Source organism: Spermophilus citellus (genome assembly GCF_964194105.1).
Source record: "Spermophilus citellus genome assembly, chromosome: 3".
Taxonomy (NCBI): domain Eukaryota; kingdom Metazoa; phylum Chordata; class Mammalia; order Rodentia; family Sciuridae; genus Spermophilus; species Spermophilus citellus.
Window position 1 is genome coordinate 2,846,194 of NC_138184.1, and position 16,263 is coordinate 2,862,456.

The 16,263-nt window shown below is 61.1% G+C and overlaps 2 protein-coding genes across 5 annotated transcripts in view; one reads left to right on the plus strand and one right to left on the minus strand.

Moving 5' to 3' along the window:
• The window catches only part of HDGFL2 (HDGF like 2), a 23,909-nt gene extending 20,742 nt beyond the window's left edge, over nt 1-3,167 (plus strand). Inside the window, exons 12-16 of one of the 2 annotated variants that reach the window (XM_081287808.1) lie at nt 132-202; nt 576-677; nt 860-1,073; nt 1,883-2,012; nt 2,623-3,167. In XM_081287808.1, coding sequence (XP_081143934.1) covers nt 132-202; nt 576-677; nt 860-1,073; nt 1,883-2,012; nt 2,623-2,719 — 614 coding nt within the window. In that variant the 3' untranslated portion in view covers nt 2,720-3,167. Of the gene's footprint in view, nt 1-131; nt 203-575; nt 678-859; nt 1,074-1,882; nt 2,013-2,619 lie in introns of both variants that reach the window. The other variant, XM_081287807.1, reaches the window with a different exon arrangement.
• Nucleotides 2,907-15,008, minus strand: PLIN4 (perilipin 4). 3 transcript variants are annotated; one of them, XM_081287788.1, is made up of 7 exons: nt 14,403-15,004; nt 13,903-14,050; nt 13,070-13,146; nt 7,328-10,880; nt 7,050-7,237; nt 5,891-5,977; nt 2,907-5,818 (listed from the first exon to the last, which is right to left on the minus strand). In XM_081287788.1, exons 1-7 carry the CDS (start codon nt 14,451-14,453, stop codon nt 5,489-5,491), a joined length of 4,434 nt encoding a protein of 1,477 aa, XP_081143914.1. In that variant the 5' UTR covers nt 14,454-15,004; the 3' UTR covers nt 2,907-5,488. The 3 variants fall into 3 exon arrangements, with proteins under 3 accessions (XP_081143914.1, XP_081143915.1, XP_081143916.1); XM_081287789.1 differs by having other exon boundaries at nt 13,070-13,131; nt 14,403-15,003; XM_081287790.1 differs by lacking the exon at nt 5,891-5,977 and having other exon boundaries at nt 14,403-15,008.
• Nucleotides 15,009-16,263: the final 1,255 nt, after the last annotated feature.

Sequence of the window (16,263 nt, forward strand, 5' to 3'; positions counted from 1 at the left end):
GCCCCCTTCCCTCTTAACCCCCTACCCTGGCTCCTCTGGGGGTCTTGAGGCATTGCCCCAGCTGGGTACTCCTGTGGCCTGGGCCTGGAGGCTCGCTAAGTCCTGCCGCTTACTGTCTTTCCTGGCCCTAGAACCTTCTGTGGAGGAGAAACTCCAGAAACTGCACAGTGAGATCAAGTTTGCCCTCAAGGTTGACAACCCGGTAAGACATTTTTGGGGCCATGGTATCATAGCACAGCCACTTCCCTGAGCCGTGTGGTCCCCTCTGCCACCTTGCATCCAGGGCTTCCTTAGAATTCTTGGGAAGCTTGGGCAAATCCAGGGCCCCACTGGTGGAGTCCCTCATTCCGTCAGCTGAAGGCCTGGGATGGCCTTGCCAAAGGCAGTGCCTAGCTTCACCAGCAGGGGCGCCTCAGGAGGATCCCCAACAGTGGGATTCTGGGTTCTCCCTGCCTGTCCTGAGTCCCTGCCAGTGGCACAGTAAGTGGCACTGCTCTGCAGGATGCAGCCTTCCCTGCAGAGAGGCCAGGATATCTCTTGCCCAGAGCTGCCATTTTTCACTCCCCATCCGACAGGACGTGAAGAGGTGTCTTAATGCACTGGAAGAACTAGGGACCCTGCAGGTGACCTCTCAGATCCTACAGAAGAACACAGATGTGGTGGCCACACTGAAGAAGGTGTGGTGGGACTAGGGATGGGCCTGTGGTGGGCCAGGCACAGTCAGGAATGCCTGAGCTGGGGTTCCTGGTGGGCTGGTGGCTGTGGGCACTCCATGGAGGGTGGCAGCCTCAACTGGAGAGGAGGGTCTGGGGTGGGCAAGGCCAGCTGCCTTCAGTAAGTGGGGCCTCCTGGTGGCCAGATTCGCCGATATAAGGCCAACAAGGATGTGATGGAGAAGGCGGCAGAAGTCTATACTCGGCTCAAGTCACGGGTCCTGGGACCAAAGATTGAGGCGATCCAGAAAGTGAACAAAACTGGAACAGAGAAGGAGAAGGCCGAGGCAGAGAAGGCTGAGGAGAAGCTGGCTGGGGAAGAGGCCCCCAAGGAGAAGGTGGAGGAGGAGCCCAGCACCGGTGAGGGGTGGGATGGGCCTCTGAGCCTTGGTCTCCTGGCCAGGAGAGCAGGTGCTTGCAGGATGTTTTGGGTGGGAACCCAGCTCTGCTCTCTTCCCCAGACTGTCTGGAGTGAGTGTTCCTGTTGGTAGCGTCTGCAGACCGGATTCCATCCCGGCATAGGTGGCAAAGGGTGTTCTGGCTCTGCTGAGTGCCAGACAGGGTGCAGGTGGCCTTGAGGCCTTGACAGTGCCTGCTCGTGATGGCAGGTGCCTGTGCTGCTTGTGGGCCCATAGCCCAGATGCCTGGGGGCCACACGTGCCCCTGGGATCCAAGTGTGTGTGAGGCCAGCAGCTGGGAGTTCCCAGAAAGGCAGCTGTGGCAGTGTGGGTGCGAGGCTCAGCCTAGCTTCTGGGCCCCAGGTGGCTGAGGAGGCTGGAGGCATTGAGAGCACAGAGGGATTCGTAGGGTGGCCAGGGTCAGGTGGTCCCAACTGTAGGTGCTCAGGTCAGCCCTTCATACCAGGTGGCTTGGCTGAAGGCCAGTCAGGACAGCCCTGAGGCTGCTCTTTATTTATATGTCAGGCTGAGATGTGCTCTTCCCTGTTGTCACTTGCGGCCCCCCTCTCTTAAGACTGGTGCCCTGAGGGCCTGGAGCTGGCTGTAGAAGTGACTCACCCAGCTAGCACCTCGTGGGTGACCCTTTGAGGAGGGTCGTCTGTCCTTCACCGTCCTTCAGCATATTGTCTCAAAGCCGACTCACTCTGGACAAAAAGGGTAAGGGAATCCCAGACCTAGTCCAGCAGTGTGCCATGGCCCTCTGTCCTCCAGGTCTCTCAGCGCCTGTGAATGGTGAGGCCATGTCCCAGAAAGGGGAGAATGTGGAGGACAAGGAGCAGGAGGACGGGCAGGACTCTGAGGAGGGCCTGAGACGTGGCTCCTCTGAAGATCTGCACAACAAGTGAGTGTCACCTGCAAGAGGGGAGCCTTTGTGGGAGGAGGCAGTGGGCAGTGTACCCCACTGTCTTATCACTGGTTCTTGATGGACCTGGTCTTGCTGGGAAGAGTCCCAGAGATGTTCCCTCCACTTTGGACCCCCGTCACAAATTCGCAGCTAGCCTTTGGTCCACCTGGCTGGCACTGGCCAACAGTGCCCCCCCTCGGGCAGCTCCAGGCCTTTGAGCTGCCTGGGCCAGGCGTCCTGGGCAGGTGCTGTTTTGCAGACCCGTGGGACAGGCAGGCACAGTTTGTGAGCACCAGTCCCTGCCTGCAGCCAGGGCTGAGGCCACGGGCTGTGTCTGGCAGGTGAGGCTGGTTAGTTCAGTGCCCACTCACCCAGCCCTGCTCTGTGATTGCCCATCTGCCTCCCACGCGGCACGTCCACAGCTGGTGGGCGCTGCGCTCCAGGTGCTCTCAGTCGCCTAGCAGTGGGCCGGGCAGGAGAGGAGAGCAAGGCAGTGCCTGGGGCCAGGACCAGCTCTTCCTCAGGACTGGCCCTGCCTGACAGCTCCAGAGGTAGGGACAGGGCCAGTACAGCCTCATGTGCCACCTTTGCTGTGCCCCACCAGCAGCCTACGGGAGGGCCCCGATCTGGACAGGCCTGGGAGCGAGGAGCAGGAGCACGAGAGGGCGCAGCTGGACTCGGAGTCCCTGGACGAGGAGAGCTGAGCCCGGCAGCCCTGGCCTTGGCCCAGCTCAGCCACAGTAGAGTCCTAGGCCTGCCCCGTCTCTTTCCCAGCCTCCCATGAGAGCAGAGAACTTTTGGGGAAACGCTGTGCTGTTTGTATTTGTCTCCTTGGGTTTTTTTCTGCCTAATTTCTGTGATTTCTGACCGACATGAAATGACTATAAAGGGTTTTTTAATGAAAAAAGATTGCTTTTATTGACTTGGTTTTCCAACATCACTGGTGGGGAAGCGGGGCCCAAGGCCAGGGAGCAGTTTGCAGCTGTCAGAGGCCCTTAGGGGACAGAGGGTCAAGCTACTGGGCCACCATGAACAGTGAGAGTGACTGTTTTTGCAGTACCTCAGGCCCTATGGTGCTAGTGGCAAAGGAGGCTGGATGGAGCAGGGCCCCCAGGAGAGGAGGAGAAACGAGGCTCGGAACGTCACAGCTCAGACAGAGGCTGCGGGGTGGCTCTTCCTGCCTTTGGCAGCCTGGCGCGGGCAGGCCAAGCAGGAACAGAGGTGGCTCAGAGGGCAGAGTGCAGAGTACACCTTCCCTGAATGTCCCAGCTTATGTGCCCTGACTCTAGTGTGTCTGTCGCCCCTAGGCTGTAGGAGGCATTGGTGCCTAGAGGGGTGCTGCAGTTGTCTCCTCTATTGAGCTTTTACCCCGCATGAGCCTTGGTGTGGGCCTCCCCGCTCGTGCCAACTGCGTTGCCAGCTCCTGTGAGCTTGGCGTGTGGCCTTCCTCACGGGTGCAAGAGGGTGACCCCACCTCATGACTCTGCTGTATGGACACCTATTACTTGGTAGTTCTTTCAACAGTGGCTTCTAATGTTTGTCCCCTGCCTGTGATGACCAAGTTCCCCTATCCAGATGGGAAGTAGGTGTGGTCTGCAGGGAGGAACTCCTGAGCCTCAGACCCAGGTTTGGTTTGGATGGACCTGATGTCCTGGCCCCGCCGTCTAGTGACTGCATGTGGCACAGACAGAAGGAGCCTTGGCAGAGCTGGCTGGGCACTCAAGAGTAGCTCTGTCATCTGAGGCACAGCTTCTCCAGCTTAGAGCTAAGCTGATGTGACCTGGTCCTGCACCACTCCAGGCATCCACTGTGACCCTTGGGCGAAGCAGCTCACCCATCCTGCACCTGCTGGAGCTCAAAGGACCTGGGTCCTTTTCTGAGAAGATGGTGTTTAAAAAAGAGATGCAAGTTTCGATGTAACATGGTCATCACTGTGCTGCAGGGTTCTGGGAAGGGCGGCTGAGCAGGTCTCTGGTCACTGGCTTTCCATGAGGCAGCTGCTCCCCACTGTAGCAGTGAGTGGGGCCCAGCAGCAAGGAAGCTCCTGGCTCATGGACACCCTGAGTGTCCCCATCTCTGGGCACTCGGGGCAAGGAGAGGAGAGGGTTAGAACTGGAAAGCGGGCTGGTTGGTCACCTGTCAGTTTTTCTGATCGATGCAGCTCCAATGTCCTCATCCCCCTCTCAGGGTCCCCCTGAAGATCAAGGGGAGTATGGCTAGGGAAGAAGGGGTCTCCATAGTTATCACCCAGGCAGGCCTTGGCCTAACCCAGATCTCAAAGCATGCTGAGCAGGCTCTGTCAGGCTCCGTCCCCTCTGCCTCCTCAAGGACCAGAGGACTGTGGGTAAGTGGCCAGAGACAGGAAGTAGCTTGGTTTGTCACTTCCCTCACCCAACAGCCAAGCCAGTGCAGAGCTGTGGAGGTGACTCTGCTGGCTGGCAGCAGCTTTGTCCTCAGAAAGCCCTTTCTCAGCCTCAATGGCTGCTAGCAGAGGTGACGAGCGTCTGTCTCAGAGTGGCCGTGGTATTCTAACACAATTCTGCAACGAGGGAGCAAGGTTCTCAAGACACCTTACGTATGAGGTATGGGGGTGCACCTGTCACCTAGGTAGGAGGCTGAGGCAGGAAGATCTTAAGTTCAAGGCCATCCAGGACAGCTTAGCAAGACCCTATCTCAAAATAAAAGGACTGTGAGCGGAGCTTAGCGGTGGGGCACTTCTCTGGCATGTGGGAGGTCTTGGGTTCCATACCCAGTACTGGGTTGGGGGGACCATATGGGTCGGGTATGGTGGCCACACCTGTAATCCCAGCAGCTCAGGAGGCTGAGGCAGGAGGATCACAGGTTCAAAGCCAGCGCCAGCCTCTGCAAGTTAGTGAGGCCCTAAGCAACTCAGTGAGATCCTGTCTCTAAATAAAATATAAAAAAGAGGCTGGGGATGTGGCTCAGTGGTTAAGTGTCCCTTGGTTCAATGGTTCAATCCCTGGTACCAAATGAGAAAAAAAGACTGTGGTTTCTCAGGGCTTTGGGATTGCTTTCAGAGCCAGGTGGTCGTGGGAGCCACCCGTAAGACAATAGCAGTGGAGCCACATTGAGGGCCTAGAAGAGCCCCCTAAAGATAAGGAGTCTGCAGTGGGGCAAGTGGGGCACACCTTACACTGGGCGCGTTTCCATTCTCCCAATTGACGTGCTCACTGGAGGGCTTCAGGCGGGGCCCTGGTCAGCGGTCTGAGCGAGCCCAGCTCCTAGGTCAGGAGAGGGGAGAAAGGAGTGGGGACACAGGCCTAGGCCCTGGAGCATGGTGGCTGAACTCAGATAGTCACGTGCCCTATGGCTCCTGTTTCGGCCAGCTCTAGCCTGTAGGGCCCAGGGCTCTGAGGGACCAGAGCTGGATTGGGGGCCAAGAGGAGGCTCTGAGCGTGGCTCCCTGGGCAGTGCAAGCAGTAGGAGACACTTGCACTCTGGTCTGCAGATGCCTATGGCTGCCCACCAGGGGCCAAGGCGAAGGGCCCCACCAGCCAGCCAAGCGGGGGCCTGTGCTGCAGGCCATCTAGCACTTGGTCCAGCCCCTGCCATGCCTGGCTCACTCTTGCTCGGCTCTGGGCCAGGCGCTCGGCTGGCAGCTCCCCAATGGACCCAGCCGAGGACACGATGCCGTAGAGCTCACAGAGGCTGTGCCGCATCTGCCCGACCTGCTGTTGGAGCCCGGCCGGCAGGCCCTGGAGGCCGGAGGCCAGACTGCTGGAGGCTGTGTGCAGCTGCCTGAGGAGGGTGCACACCCTGGACAGAGCCGCTGTGTCCTGCGCCTGTGGGAGGAAGGAGCACGGTGAGCGGACCCAGGGCCAGGCTGGAGGGGGTCCACCCAGTACCAGACACACCTCTTGGGGACCCAGATCTTCTGCTCTGGCACTTGATCCCCGGTCCAGGCACAGCTGTCCTTGTGGAGCCTTCATGGCCTTCTCAATCTAGAAAGAGAGATGCACTGGGGACATGATGGTTGCCTTGGCCGGGACTGGGGACGTTCATAGTGTGCTGGCCTTAGAGTCTCACAACCAGACCTTCCCCATGGCCTGGCAGAAAGGCCATGAGCAGTGGGCTCCTCTGTGTTGAGGACACAGTCCCATCCCCTGAGGTGCTCAGGTGGACTGCCAGTGGGATCATGGCACGCTCAGCCCAGGACCCTACATGGCTTCCCAAGTAAAACCCAAGTCCTCACTAGGCCCGTGTGGTCTAGCCTCAGGGACATCTATGGCCTTATCCCCACCAACACCCCATCATTCTCTCTGCAGGGGTCACTCAGGTTCCTATCTGTCCCTTGACCCCTCCTAGCATGCTCTGGCCTCAGGGCCTTGACATGTGCTGCCCACTCAGCCCTGGCATACTCCTCCAGGCTGCCTCTGGGTGAGCCCTCCCTGCGCACTGCGGGAAGTGGCTCTGTCCCTTCCTGTCACTAACTGTCCATCACTGTCCTTCACTGGATGTTTCTTACCTCACTGTTGGTCGCTGTGTCCCCAGCACATACACCCGGCCCTCCCAGGACCTGTTGTCCTGTCCCACACAGGGCCTTCACTCCAGCCTTCCCTGCAGTGAGACTGAGCCTGCTGCTCCTGCAGAAGCCTCCAGGGCCAAAGCCAGTCTCAGGGTTCCGTCCCCAGCTGCCCAGCACCCTGCTTTCCTCCTGTCGTCACCAGGGCCTTCCGTCCTCACCCACACACCTTTGGGTGCTCCACGTTTGCAGTATACCCCGAGCCCAGCTGCTCCAGCTGTACCAGCCTGTGGCGCCCCTCCCAGCTTCCCACTGCACCACTGTGCCCAGCTCCTGGCACGTGCCCACCCAGGTTGCTGTCCTGCTGTCTCTGTCCTCTCCAGGCTTTCACACTGCCGCCTTGTTGGCCAGAACATGCCTCAGAGGGCCACCCTGCCACCTGCTCTCTGCACAGCATGGCCTGGGCCTAGTGCTGAGGCCCTGTGGATGCCTTGGCACAGGGGCATTTGAAGGGTCTGGGGGCAGGGGGCCCGGGAGGGGGAGTCTCTTACCACCTGGAAGGAGTCCTGGAGCTGAGCCAGTGTGTCCCTGGCTTGGAACTGGTTGTGCTGCAGGTGGCTCAAGGCATGTTCAAAAGCCCGCTGGCGGAAGCCCGGGGCCAGGTCACCGAGGCGGACAAAGTAGCTTCCCTGGTCGGCCGAGAGCACCCGGGGCCCCGGCCCGGAGGCCGCCAGCTGAGCTGGAGGGGAAGAAGCCTTTAGCCCAGGCCGCCCTGCAGGGTGGCTGGGCGCCCCGGGCAGGGAGACTGCCCTCCCGCGGCCCCACTCACCTTGCTCCTCGGAGCTCATGGGGTGGAAGATCTCCCCCAGCCCCTCCAGCTCGTCTTGAAGCATGGCGAAGCCAGTGGTTCCTTGGCACACAGCTGAGGCCCTCTGCTGCCCCGCCACCGCCTCGCTCAGGGCCCCTTGGGTGCTGGTCAGTGCAGTGGTGCTGGGGTCCAGGGCCCCCTGCATGGCTCCTTGGGCCAGGCTCACCGCATGGGTGACCTCACCACAGACGGTGTCCTTGGTGCCGGGCAGCATGGTCTTGGTGGTGTCCACGCCTATCTGGACGGCCCCCTTAGCCACTTTTGCAGCCCCACTGAGCCCAGTGGACACAGTGTCCTTTGCACCCATAACCACAGACTTTGTGGTGTCCAGGCCCCCCTGGACAGCTCCTTTGGCCATGTTCACAGCACTAGTCACCCCACTGCAGACGGTGTCCTTGGTGCCCGACAGCACGGTCTTGGTGGTGTCCACGCCCCCCTGGACAGCTCCTTTGGCCACATCCATCACCCCTGTCACCCCACTACAAACAGTGTCCTTGGTGCCCCTCAGCACGTTCTTGGTGGTGTCCATGCCAGTCTGGACGGTTCCTTTGGCCACATTCACTGCCCCAGTGACCCCAATGGACACTGCGTCCTTGGTGCCAGTCAGCACGGTCTTGCTGGTGTCCAGGCCCCCCTGGACTACTCCTTTGGCCACATTCACAGCCCCCGTCACCCCACTACATAGAGTGTCCTTGGTGCCAGTCAGCACGGTCTTGGTGGTGTCCATGCCGGTCTGGACAGTTCCTTTGGCCACATTCACTGCCCCGGTGAGTCCAGTGGACACTGTATTTTTGGTGCCTGTCAGGACAGCTTTTGACGTGTCCAGGCCTCCCTGGACAGCTCCTTTGGCCACATTCACTGCCCCCATGACCCCAGTGGACACTGTGTCCTTGGTGCCAGTCAGCACGGTCTTGCTGGTGTCCAGGCCCCCCTGGACTACTCCTTTGGCCACATTCATGGCCCCCGTCACCCCACTACATAGAGTGTCCTTGGTGCCAGTCAGCACGGTCTTGGTGGTGTCCATGCCGGTCTGGACAGTTCCTTTGGCCACATTCACTGCCCCGGTGAGTCCAGTGGACACTGTATTTTTGGTGCCTGTCAGGACAGCTTTTGACGTGTCCAGGCCTCCCTGGACAGCTTCTTTGGCCACATTCACTGCCCCCATGACCCCAGTGGACACTGTGTCCTTGGTGCCAGTCAGCACGGCCTTGCTGGTGTCCAGTCCGGTTTGGACGGCCCCCTTGGCCACGTTGACTGCTCCTGTGAGCCCCGCGGACACAGTGTCTTTGGTGCCCAGGACCACAGACTTCGTGGTGTCCACGCCCCCCTGGACAGCTCCTTTGGCCACGTTCACGGCCCCAGTGACTCCACCACAAACGGTGTCCTTGGTGCCTGTCAGCACGGTCTTGGTGGTGTCCACGCCCCCCTGGACAGCTCCTTTGGCCATGTTCATGGCCCCTGTCACCCCACTGCAGACAGTGTCCTTGGTGCCCATCAGCACGTTCTTGGTGGTGTCCACGCCCCCCTGGACAGCTCCTTTGGCCACGTTCATGGCCCCCATCACCCCGCTGCAGACAGTGTCCTTGGTGCCAGTCAACACGTTCTTGGTGGTGTCCACACCAGTCTGGACAGTTCCTTTGGCCACATTCACTGCCCCCATGAGCCCAGTAGACACTGTGTCCTTGGTGCCCGTCAGCACGGTCTTGGTGGTGTCCATGCCGGTCTGGACAGTGCCTTTGGCCAAGTTCACTGCCCCAGTGAGCCCAGTGGATACTGCATCTTTGGTGCCAGTCAGCACGGCCTTGCTGGTGTCCAGTCCGGTCTGGACGGCCCCCTTGGCCACGTTGACTGCTCCTGTGAGCCCAGTGGACACAGTGTCTTTGGTGCCCAGGACCACAGACTTCGTGGTATCCACGCCCCCCTGGACAGCACCTTTGGCCACGTTCATGGCACTGGTCACCCCACTGCAGATGGTGTCCTTGGTGCCTGTGGCGATATTCTGGGTCGTGCTCAGTCCAGTTTGTATGGCCCCTTTGGCCACGTTCATAGAGCCCATGACCCCTGTGGACACTGCGTTTTGGGTGCCTGTCAGGACAGCTTTTGACGTGTCCAGGCCCCCCTGGACAGCCCCTTTGGCCACATTCACGGCCCCCATCACCCCGCTGCAGACAGTGTCCTTGGTGCCAGTCAGCACGTTCTTGGTGGTGTCCATGCCGGTCTGGACAGTTCCTTTGGCGACATTCACTGCCCCCATGAGCCCAGTGGACACTGTGTCCTTGGTTCCAGTCAGCACGGTCTTGGTGGTGTCCATGCCGGTCTGGACAGTTCCTTTGGCGACATTCACTGCCCCGGTGAGTCCAGTGGACACTGTATTTTTGGTGCCTGTCAGGACAGCTTTTGACGTGTCCAGGCCTCCCTGGACAGCTCCTTTGGCCACATTCACTGCCCCCATGACCCCAGTGGACACTGTGTCCTTGGTGCCAGTCAGCACGGTCTTGCTGGTGTCCAGGCCCCCCTGGACAGCTCCTTTGGCCACATTCATGGCCCCCGTCACCCCGCTGCAGACAGTGTCCTTGGTGCCAGTCAGCACGGTCTTGGTGGTGTCCATGCCGGTCTGGACAGTGCCTTTGGCCACATTCACTGCTCCAGTGAGGCCACTGGTCACTGTGTCCTTGGTGCCAATGACCACGGCCTTTGACGTGTCCAGGCCCCCCTGGACAGCCCCTTTGGCCACATTCACGGCCCCCATCACCCCGCTGCAGACAGTGTCCTTGGTGCCAGTCAGCACGTTCTTGGTGGTGTCCATGCCGGTCTGGACAGTTCCTTTGGCCACATTCACTGCCCCCATGAGCCCAGTGGACACTGTGTCCTTGGTGCCAGTCAGCACGGTCTTGGTGGTGTCCATGCCGGTCTGGACAGTTCCTTTGGCCACATTCACTGCCCCGGTGAGTCCAGTGGACACTGTATTTTTGGTGCCTGTCAGGACAGCTTTTGACGTGTCCAGGCCCCCCTGGACAGCTCCTTTGGCCACATTCACTGCCCCCATGACCCCAGTGGACACTGCGTCCTTGGTGCCAGTCAGCACGGTCTTGCTGGTGTCCAGGCCCCCCTGGACTACTCCTTTGGCCACATTCATGGCCCCCGTCACCCCGCTGCAGACAGTGTCCTTGGTGCCAGTCAGCACGGTCTTGGTGGTGTCCATGCCGGTCTGGACAGTTCCTTTGGCCACATTCACTGCTCCAGTGAGGCCACTGGTCACTGTGTCCTTGGTGCCAATGACCACGGCCTTTGAAGTGTCCAGGCCTCCCTGGACAGCCCCTTTGGCCATGTCTACTGCCCCCATGACCCCGCTGGAGAGCACCTCTTTGGTGCCCGTGAGTGCTGACTGCGTGGTGTCCAGGCCTCCCTGGACCATGCCCTTAGCTGCATCCATCACACTGGCCACTCCAGAGGAGATGGCCCCCTTGGTCCTGGTCACCTGGGAGCATGCCAGGGCTTTGGCCTCTGACATCGGCTGAAAAGAAAGAGCACAAGTGGTCAGCAGAGTGGGGGGGCTGCACCCTGGGGCTCACCGTCCTCCCTTGGCAGCAGGCCCTGCGGCGGCTGCAGTCACAGAGCCCTGCTCCCTGAAAACACTGCCCCGTCCCACCGGACACACCGGCCCTTTGTCAGCCACGTTGGCCCCGGTGTTACAGTGCGCCCAAAGGTCTTTTCCAGTTATTCCCAACGCCCCATTCCGTAGAGTCCCCACTGGTGGTTCTCGCATACTCGCCAGGGTCCCAGGCCTCAGGCTTGGCCATGTCACGAAGGTCCCTGTGCTGTGGTCACCTGTTGTATTCTCTGGCAGATTTCAAGCCTGGCTGCCCAGCAGCAGTGGAGAAGGCAGATTGGTTTGGGGGATTTTGTTTGTTTTTTTGGTATCAGGGATTGAACTCAGGGGCTCTCAACCACTGAGCCCCATCCCCAGACCTTTTTGTGTTTTATTTAGAGACAGGGTCTCACTGAGTGGCTGAGGCTGGCTTTGAACTCGTGATCGTCCTGCCTCAGCCTCCTGAGTCGCTGGGATGACAGGTGTGTGGCACTGCGCCTGGCGGCAGATTGCTTTTTGAAAATTGAACTCGAGTAAAAGAAGCAAATCAAGATTTAGAAAAGTAATAACCAGAGTAGAGGCACTATTGGGTTGGAGACAGAACGTCTCGGTGACCTGAATCAGTTTTGGCCTCCAGAAGGGCAGATTTCTGTAGGCTCCCCAGGACACTGGGTGGCAGGCTGGTGCTCACCACCTTCCGGAGATACTATAAGCGTGTGCCCACCCCCCACCCCCACCCCCGGTACCGGGGACTGAGTTCCAGGGCCCTCGACCACTGAGCCCCATCCCCAGTCCTTTTGGCATTTTAGAGGCAGGGTCTCACTGAGTTGCTTAGTGCCTCGCTTTTGCTGAGGCTGCCTCTGAACTCCCAATCCTCCTGCCTCAGCCTCCTGAGCTGCTGGGATGACAGGTGTGTGCCACCGCACCTAGCCCAAGCATGTGCTTTTTAATTCAACAGGTCTCAACTGGGGAGGTCCTGCCTTCTGGGACACTTGTGGTGTCATGACTGGTGTGCTGGCCTGGCGGGGATAGCGGCCAGGGATCCTGCTCAGCACCCTGCAAGGCCAAGACGGCTGCACTGCAGGGAAGGAGCTGGCCCCGGTTTCCATGGTTACTAGGCTGGAGAAGCTGACATTCTCCACACTTGGCTCTGCCCACAGTTAGCTCAGGTGCCCACCTTGGCTCTGAAACAACTGGGTTTGAGTCAGCTCTCTCCTGTACTCGAGATGTGACCTGAGACAAGCCACAGTCCTTCTCTGAGCCCGAAAAATGGTGATGACAATGGCATCTCCTTCAGGAACGGAGAAGGAGATGCATCAGGGCACCTTAACCCTGGGAACACAGTAGGTGCTCAATTGATGCAGAGGGGTGTGGCCTCTGCTGCTGAGTGTATATTTTGTTTGTTTTTGGTGCCAGAGAATGAACCCAGGGCCACTGAGCCACACCCCCAGCCCCTTTCATATTTAGAGACAGGGCCTCCCTGAGTTGCTGAGGTCGGCTCTGAACTCGCGATCCTCCTGCCTCAACCTCCCAAGCCACTGGGATTACAGGTGTGGCCCCATGCCCGGCTGCCAGGTGTGTTTGGACTGGGGCTCAAGAGCCTTCAGGGGTGAGCCCAGCACTTCTTGGCCCTCTGAGGTCCCCGGATCTGGCAGATGAGCAGAGCGGGGAGTCATGGAAAGCTCTAGACTGGGGACCTGTGCTGGGGAGATTGGTGCCAGGGCTCTGCTGTCCTGCTGTGACTTTCAGCTTAGCCAGGCCTCAGGGACTCTGATACCACAGTGGGCCCCCTTTCTAGGATGAGGGTGAGGCGGCATGGGTTATTGAGCTTGTGACTGCCAAAGGTCCAGACCACGGCCTGCCACACCCTGCTGTGTGACCTGCGGTGGCTCAGCACCTCTGTGCTGCCTTCCCTGAGGGGCGGTGGAGGACTCAGCCGGGTGGAGCCCGAGCCCGTTCCACAGCGTGGAGACAGCCGGGGGGGGGGGGGGGGGGGGTCCATGCGGATCCCCCAGCAGGACCCGCAGGGGCGTGCCTGCCTCCTCCCCGTCCTAGGTGGCAGGAATGGGACACCCAGAAGAGGCCCCAAGGCTTCAGCCGCCCGCCCCTCTCACCTTTTCTGGAGGCCGCGTCAGTCCTTCTGTACCCCTGGGCACCTGTGCTGGCTCCGTGGCCACTGCGGGGACAGAAGCTGTCAGGGAGGGTGTGGAACGCCGTTGGGATCAGCTGCCCTGAAGCCTGTTGCATAATTTCCCAGCACAGCCCCAAAGGTCAGGAGTGTCCCAACCATCCCGCCAGGGACAGCAGGAGGTGACATCGAGGGTCCAACCAGGCTCAGCCACTCACCCCTGCAGGGTCTCCCTGCCCCCTGCAGCGCACTGCCCTGGAGCAGGACTCGGTGGGGTCCTCAGCTGGCCCCAGCCCAGCCCCGGGCCCACACAGCCCTGGCCGCCCCTGCCCCGCCCCTGGCAGCTGCCAGCCGTCTGTTGGCCAAGGTATGTGAGGCACAAGTCAGCTGCCCGGGGCCCCGGGCCCAGAGCGAGGCCCAGCCCTGGTGGCCGCCCCAGACCTGGGTTCCCTCAGCAGCTGCTCTGCGTGTCCTGGGCCTGCCCCGAGTGTCCCAGCTGACTCTTGGGACAAGGAGACCCAGGCTGTGTGGCCCCAGGGAAGCTGCTGCCCTCTCTGGGAGCCAGGATCGCAGTCCTCCAGGAGCTCGGATGGGCAGAGCCCCCGGCCTTTCCCACAGGACACCAGCAGCCGGGTGGGAGCCCAGAGCGTGGGGCCTGCGAGAGCGTGCTGTCCCCACGCTGTCTGTGCCCCCACGGCCAGCTCGCTTCCCGTCCTCACGCCTATCAGGCCGCCCGTGGGGTCTGGGATGCAGCTGTGCCTTTGGGGGCTCCCTCTGCCTGGGCCCACTCAGACCCCCACCCCACCACCGTCCACTCACCCTGGGCCTGAGGCTGGGTGGCCTCAGGGGCAGGGGCACCTGTGGTGCTGGCTGCTGGCCGGCTCTGTCTGCCGGAGCCCTGGGCGCTGGCCACCAGGTTGCGGGCGGAACTGAAGCCAGGCAGGGATCCGAAGAAGCTGCTCAGGGTCTGCGGGGTGGGGCAGCGTGAGCTCGGCCGCCCAGGGACCCCCGGCCCCACCCCGCCTTTGCAACAGTGACCTTGGACGTCTGCGCAGCAGCGGGCAGACACAGCCTGCCCCGTGGACAGAAGGGACTTGGCCACCGGAATGCCAAGGCCACTGCTTGCTGCTGCCCTTGCACAGATGGGAAACTGAGGCCGGTGGGGCGGGGCTCACCTGGGTCACGCCACAGGGAAGGCATTGGAGGCTGTGAGGCCCTCAGGCTTCTCCAGCCCTCCCGCCCCACGGGGGCCTTGCCCAGAGCCGAGGACACCTTGGAGGCTGGAGTCCCCAGGCCAGGCAGGATGTTCCCCCCCTTACCTTGCCCTTGGACTTGGGGGGGTCCTGTCTCCCTTCCTCTGCAGCAGACATGGTGACGGTCTCCACAGCTAGAAAGGACAGAGAAGGAGCGGGAATGGGGTCCTCGTGGCCCTGCTGAGTGGTCCGGCAGCTCCTGTGCCCACCTGCAGCCCGGGTCACAGCGCAGGAGGCGGCCGACCTAAGTGCGCGAGGCTCCCACGGGGTGACAGGCTGCAGCTGGCAGCTGCCTGAGCTCCCTGTTCCCAGGCCTTATAGGGTCTGGGGCGGGTGCTGCCGGGCCAGCAGAGGCAGGCGGCCAGTGGGACTGGGGGGGCAGTCACATGCCTGCCTGTGGGCCCGGCGTGGGCTCAGGGCCCAGCACCTTTCCCCTGCTCTCAGCACAGGCTGGTGACTGTGCCCACGGCCCCCGCCCGCACCAGGCCAAGCGCCTCAGGGGCCGCTGGGCTCCCCTCCCAGGCCCCAGGGAACCCCCTGCCTGCCCTCTGCCTCCATTTCCACCCACCAGATGGACACAGCTCAGGTCCTGCCCCCCGGGATGCCTTAGCTAGCTACCATCTTGGTGCCTCGGCTTCCCCCACCCCCGGCGCCCCACTGTGTCCGCAGGTGGCCTCCCTGCCTTGCCCTCCCCCAGCCTCGCTCCCCTGCTCCAGGCACACAGGCGCCTGGCCATGAACTCGGCACACCAGGTGTGGCCCTGCCCCAGGGCCCTTGCACAGCTGTGCCCTCTGCTGGCTCACCTTCCCCAGACACCCACTCGGCTGCCTCCATCCCTCCCCTCTGCCAGGCCTGTTTTGTCTCCCATCGAGTGCCAGCACCTAGAACAGTGCCTGGCACACGTTTGACACTTGGGAAACTTTGAGGCCCATCAGGCTGGTGCTGAGCAGGAAGCAAGGTCACACCTGTGACCTCTCCGCCCCAGTGCTGGCACCCCACGAGCACTTGCTTAGCAAGAGCAGGGGTGTCCTGACAAGGGAAGGGACATGTCTCTTTCTAGAAAGGACTTGGGTCAAAATACAGACCAAGATGGAGCGGAGCAGAGCTGGAGGTGCCCTAGGAGCTGGCTGGGTCTCCTGGGAGCCTCCCAGGAGGAGGTGTCGTGGGCCTGAGGCCACAGGGCCCGGAAGTGACAGAGAGGATTTGGACAGTCTCGGGTCCCACGCCAAGTGGGCTACGGGTGGACCAAGGGGGCCAGCAAAGCAGAGCGCTAACACTCGCCCTCCCTGGGTGTCCCCTGCCCACTGCTGGGACCCCTCCAGAATGGGATCCCAGCCCCAGCGCATCCAATCCGCTCCGGCCCGAGCTGGGAGGAGGCAGGGTCTGGCCTCTTGGCCTGGTGACCCCAGGCCGTCTCCTTGGAATCAGCAAAAACAGTCGGGACACAGAGGGGTGCCCCACGCCCTCCCTCCTCGGGAGGCTAGTGCTTCCAAGGGTGGCAGGAGGGCCCCAGACGTGCCCTTCCCTTTCCCAAAGGCAGCCTCCGCCAAGTGGGCGAGAGAAAGCCAGTAAAGACGATGATGGACACCCCTGTGAAGTCCCCCTCCTCTGCCCAGAGTACCAGGTCCCCTCCCTAGCTCCTCTCCCCACCCTCCTCCATGGGGGCTCCCTGCTGCTCCTCCAACACGTCAGGCTTGGTCTAGTCCCAGGGCCTCTGCACAGGCTCTGGCTCCACCCAGGCCACCTTTCCCCAACCCCTTATCTCCATGCCACCTCCTCAGAGCAGCCTCCCTAAGCTTCCCCAACTTAAAATATTCACCCTTTTGTACCGCCCCCCCACCCCTCCCCTTTCATTTTTCCCATCTATTAACACTAAAATCCCTTGTTTTCCTCCTCATTATCTGTCTCCCAGAGGACATAATACTGT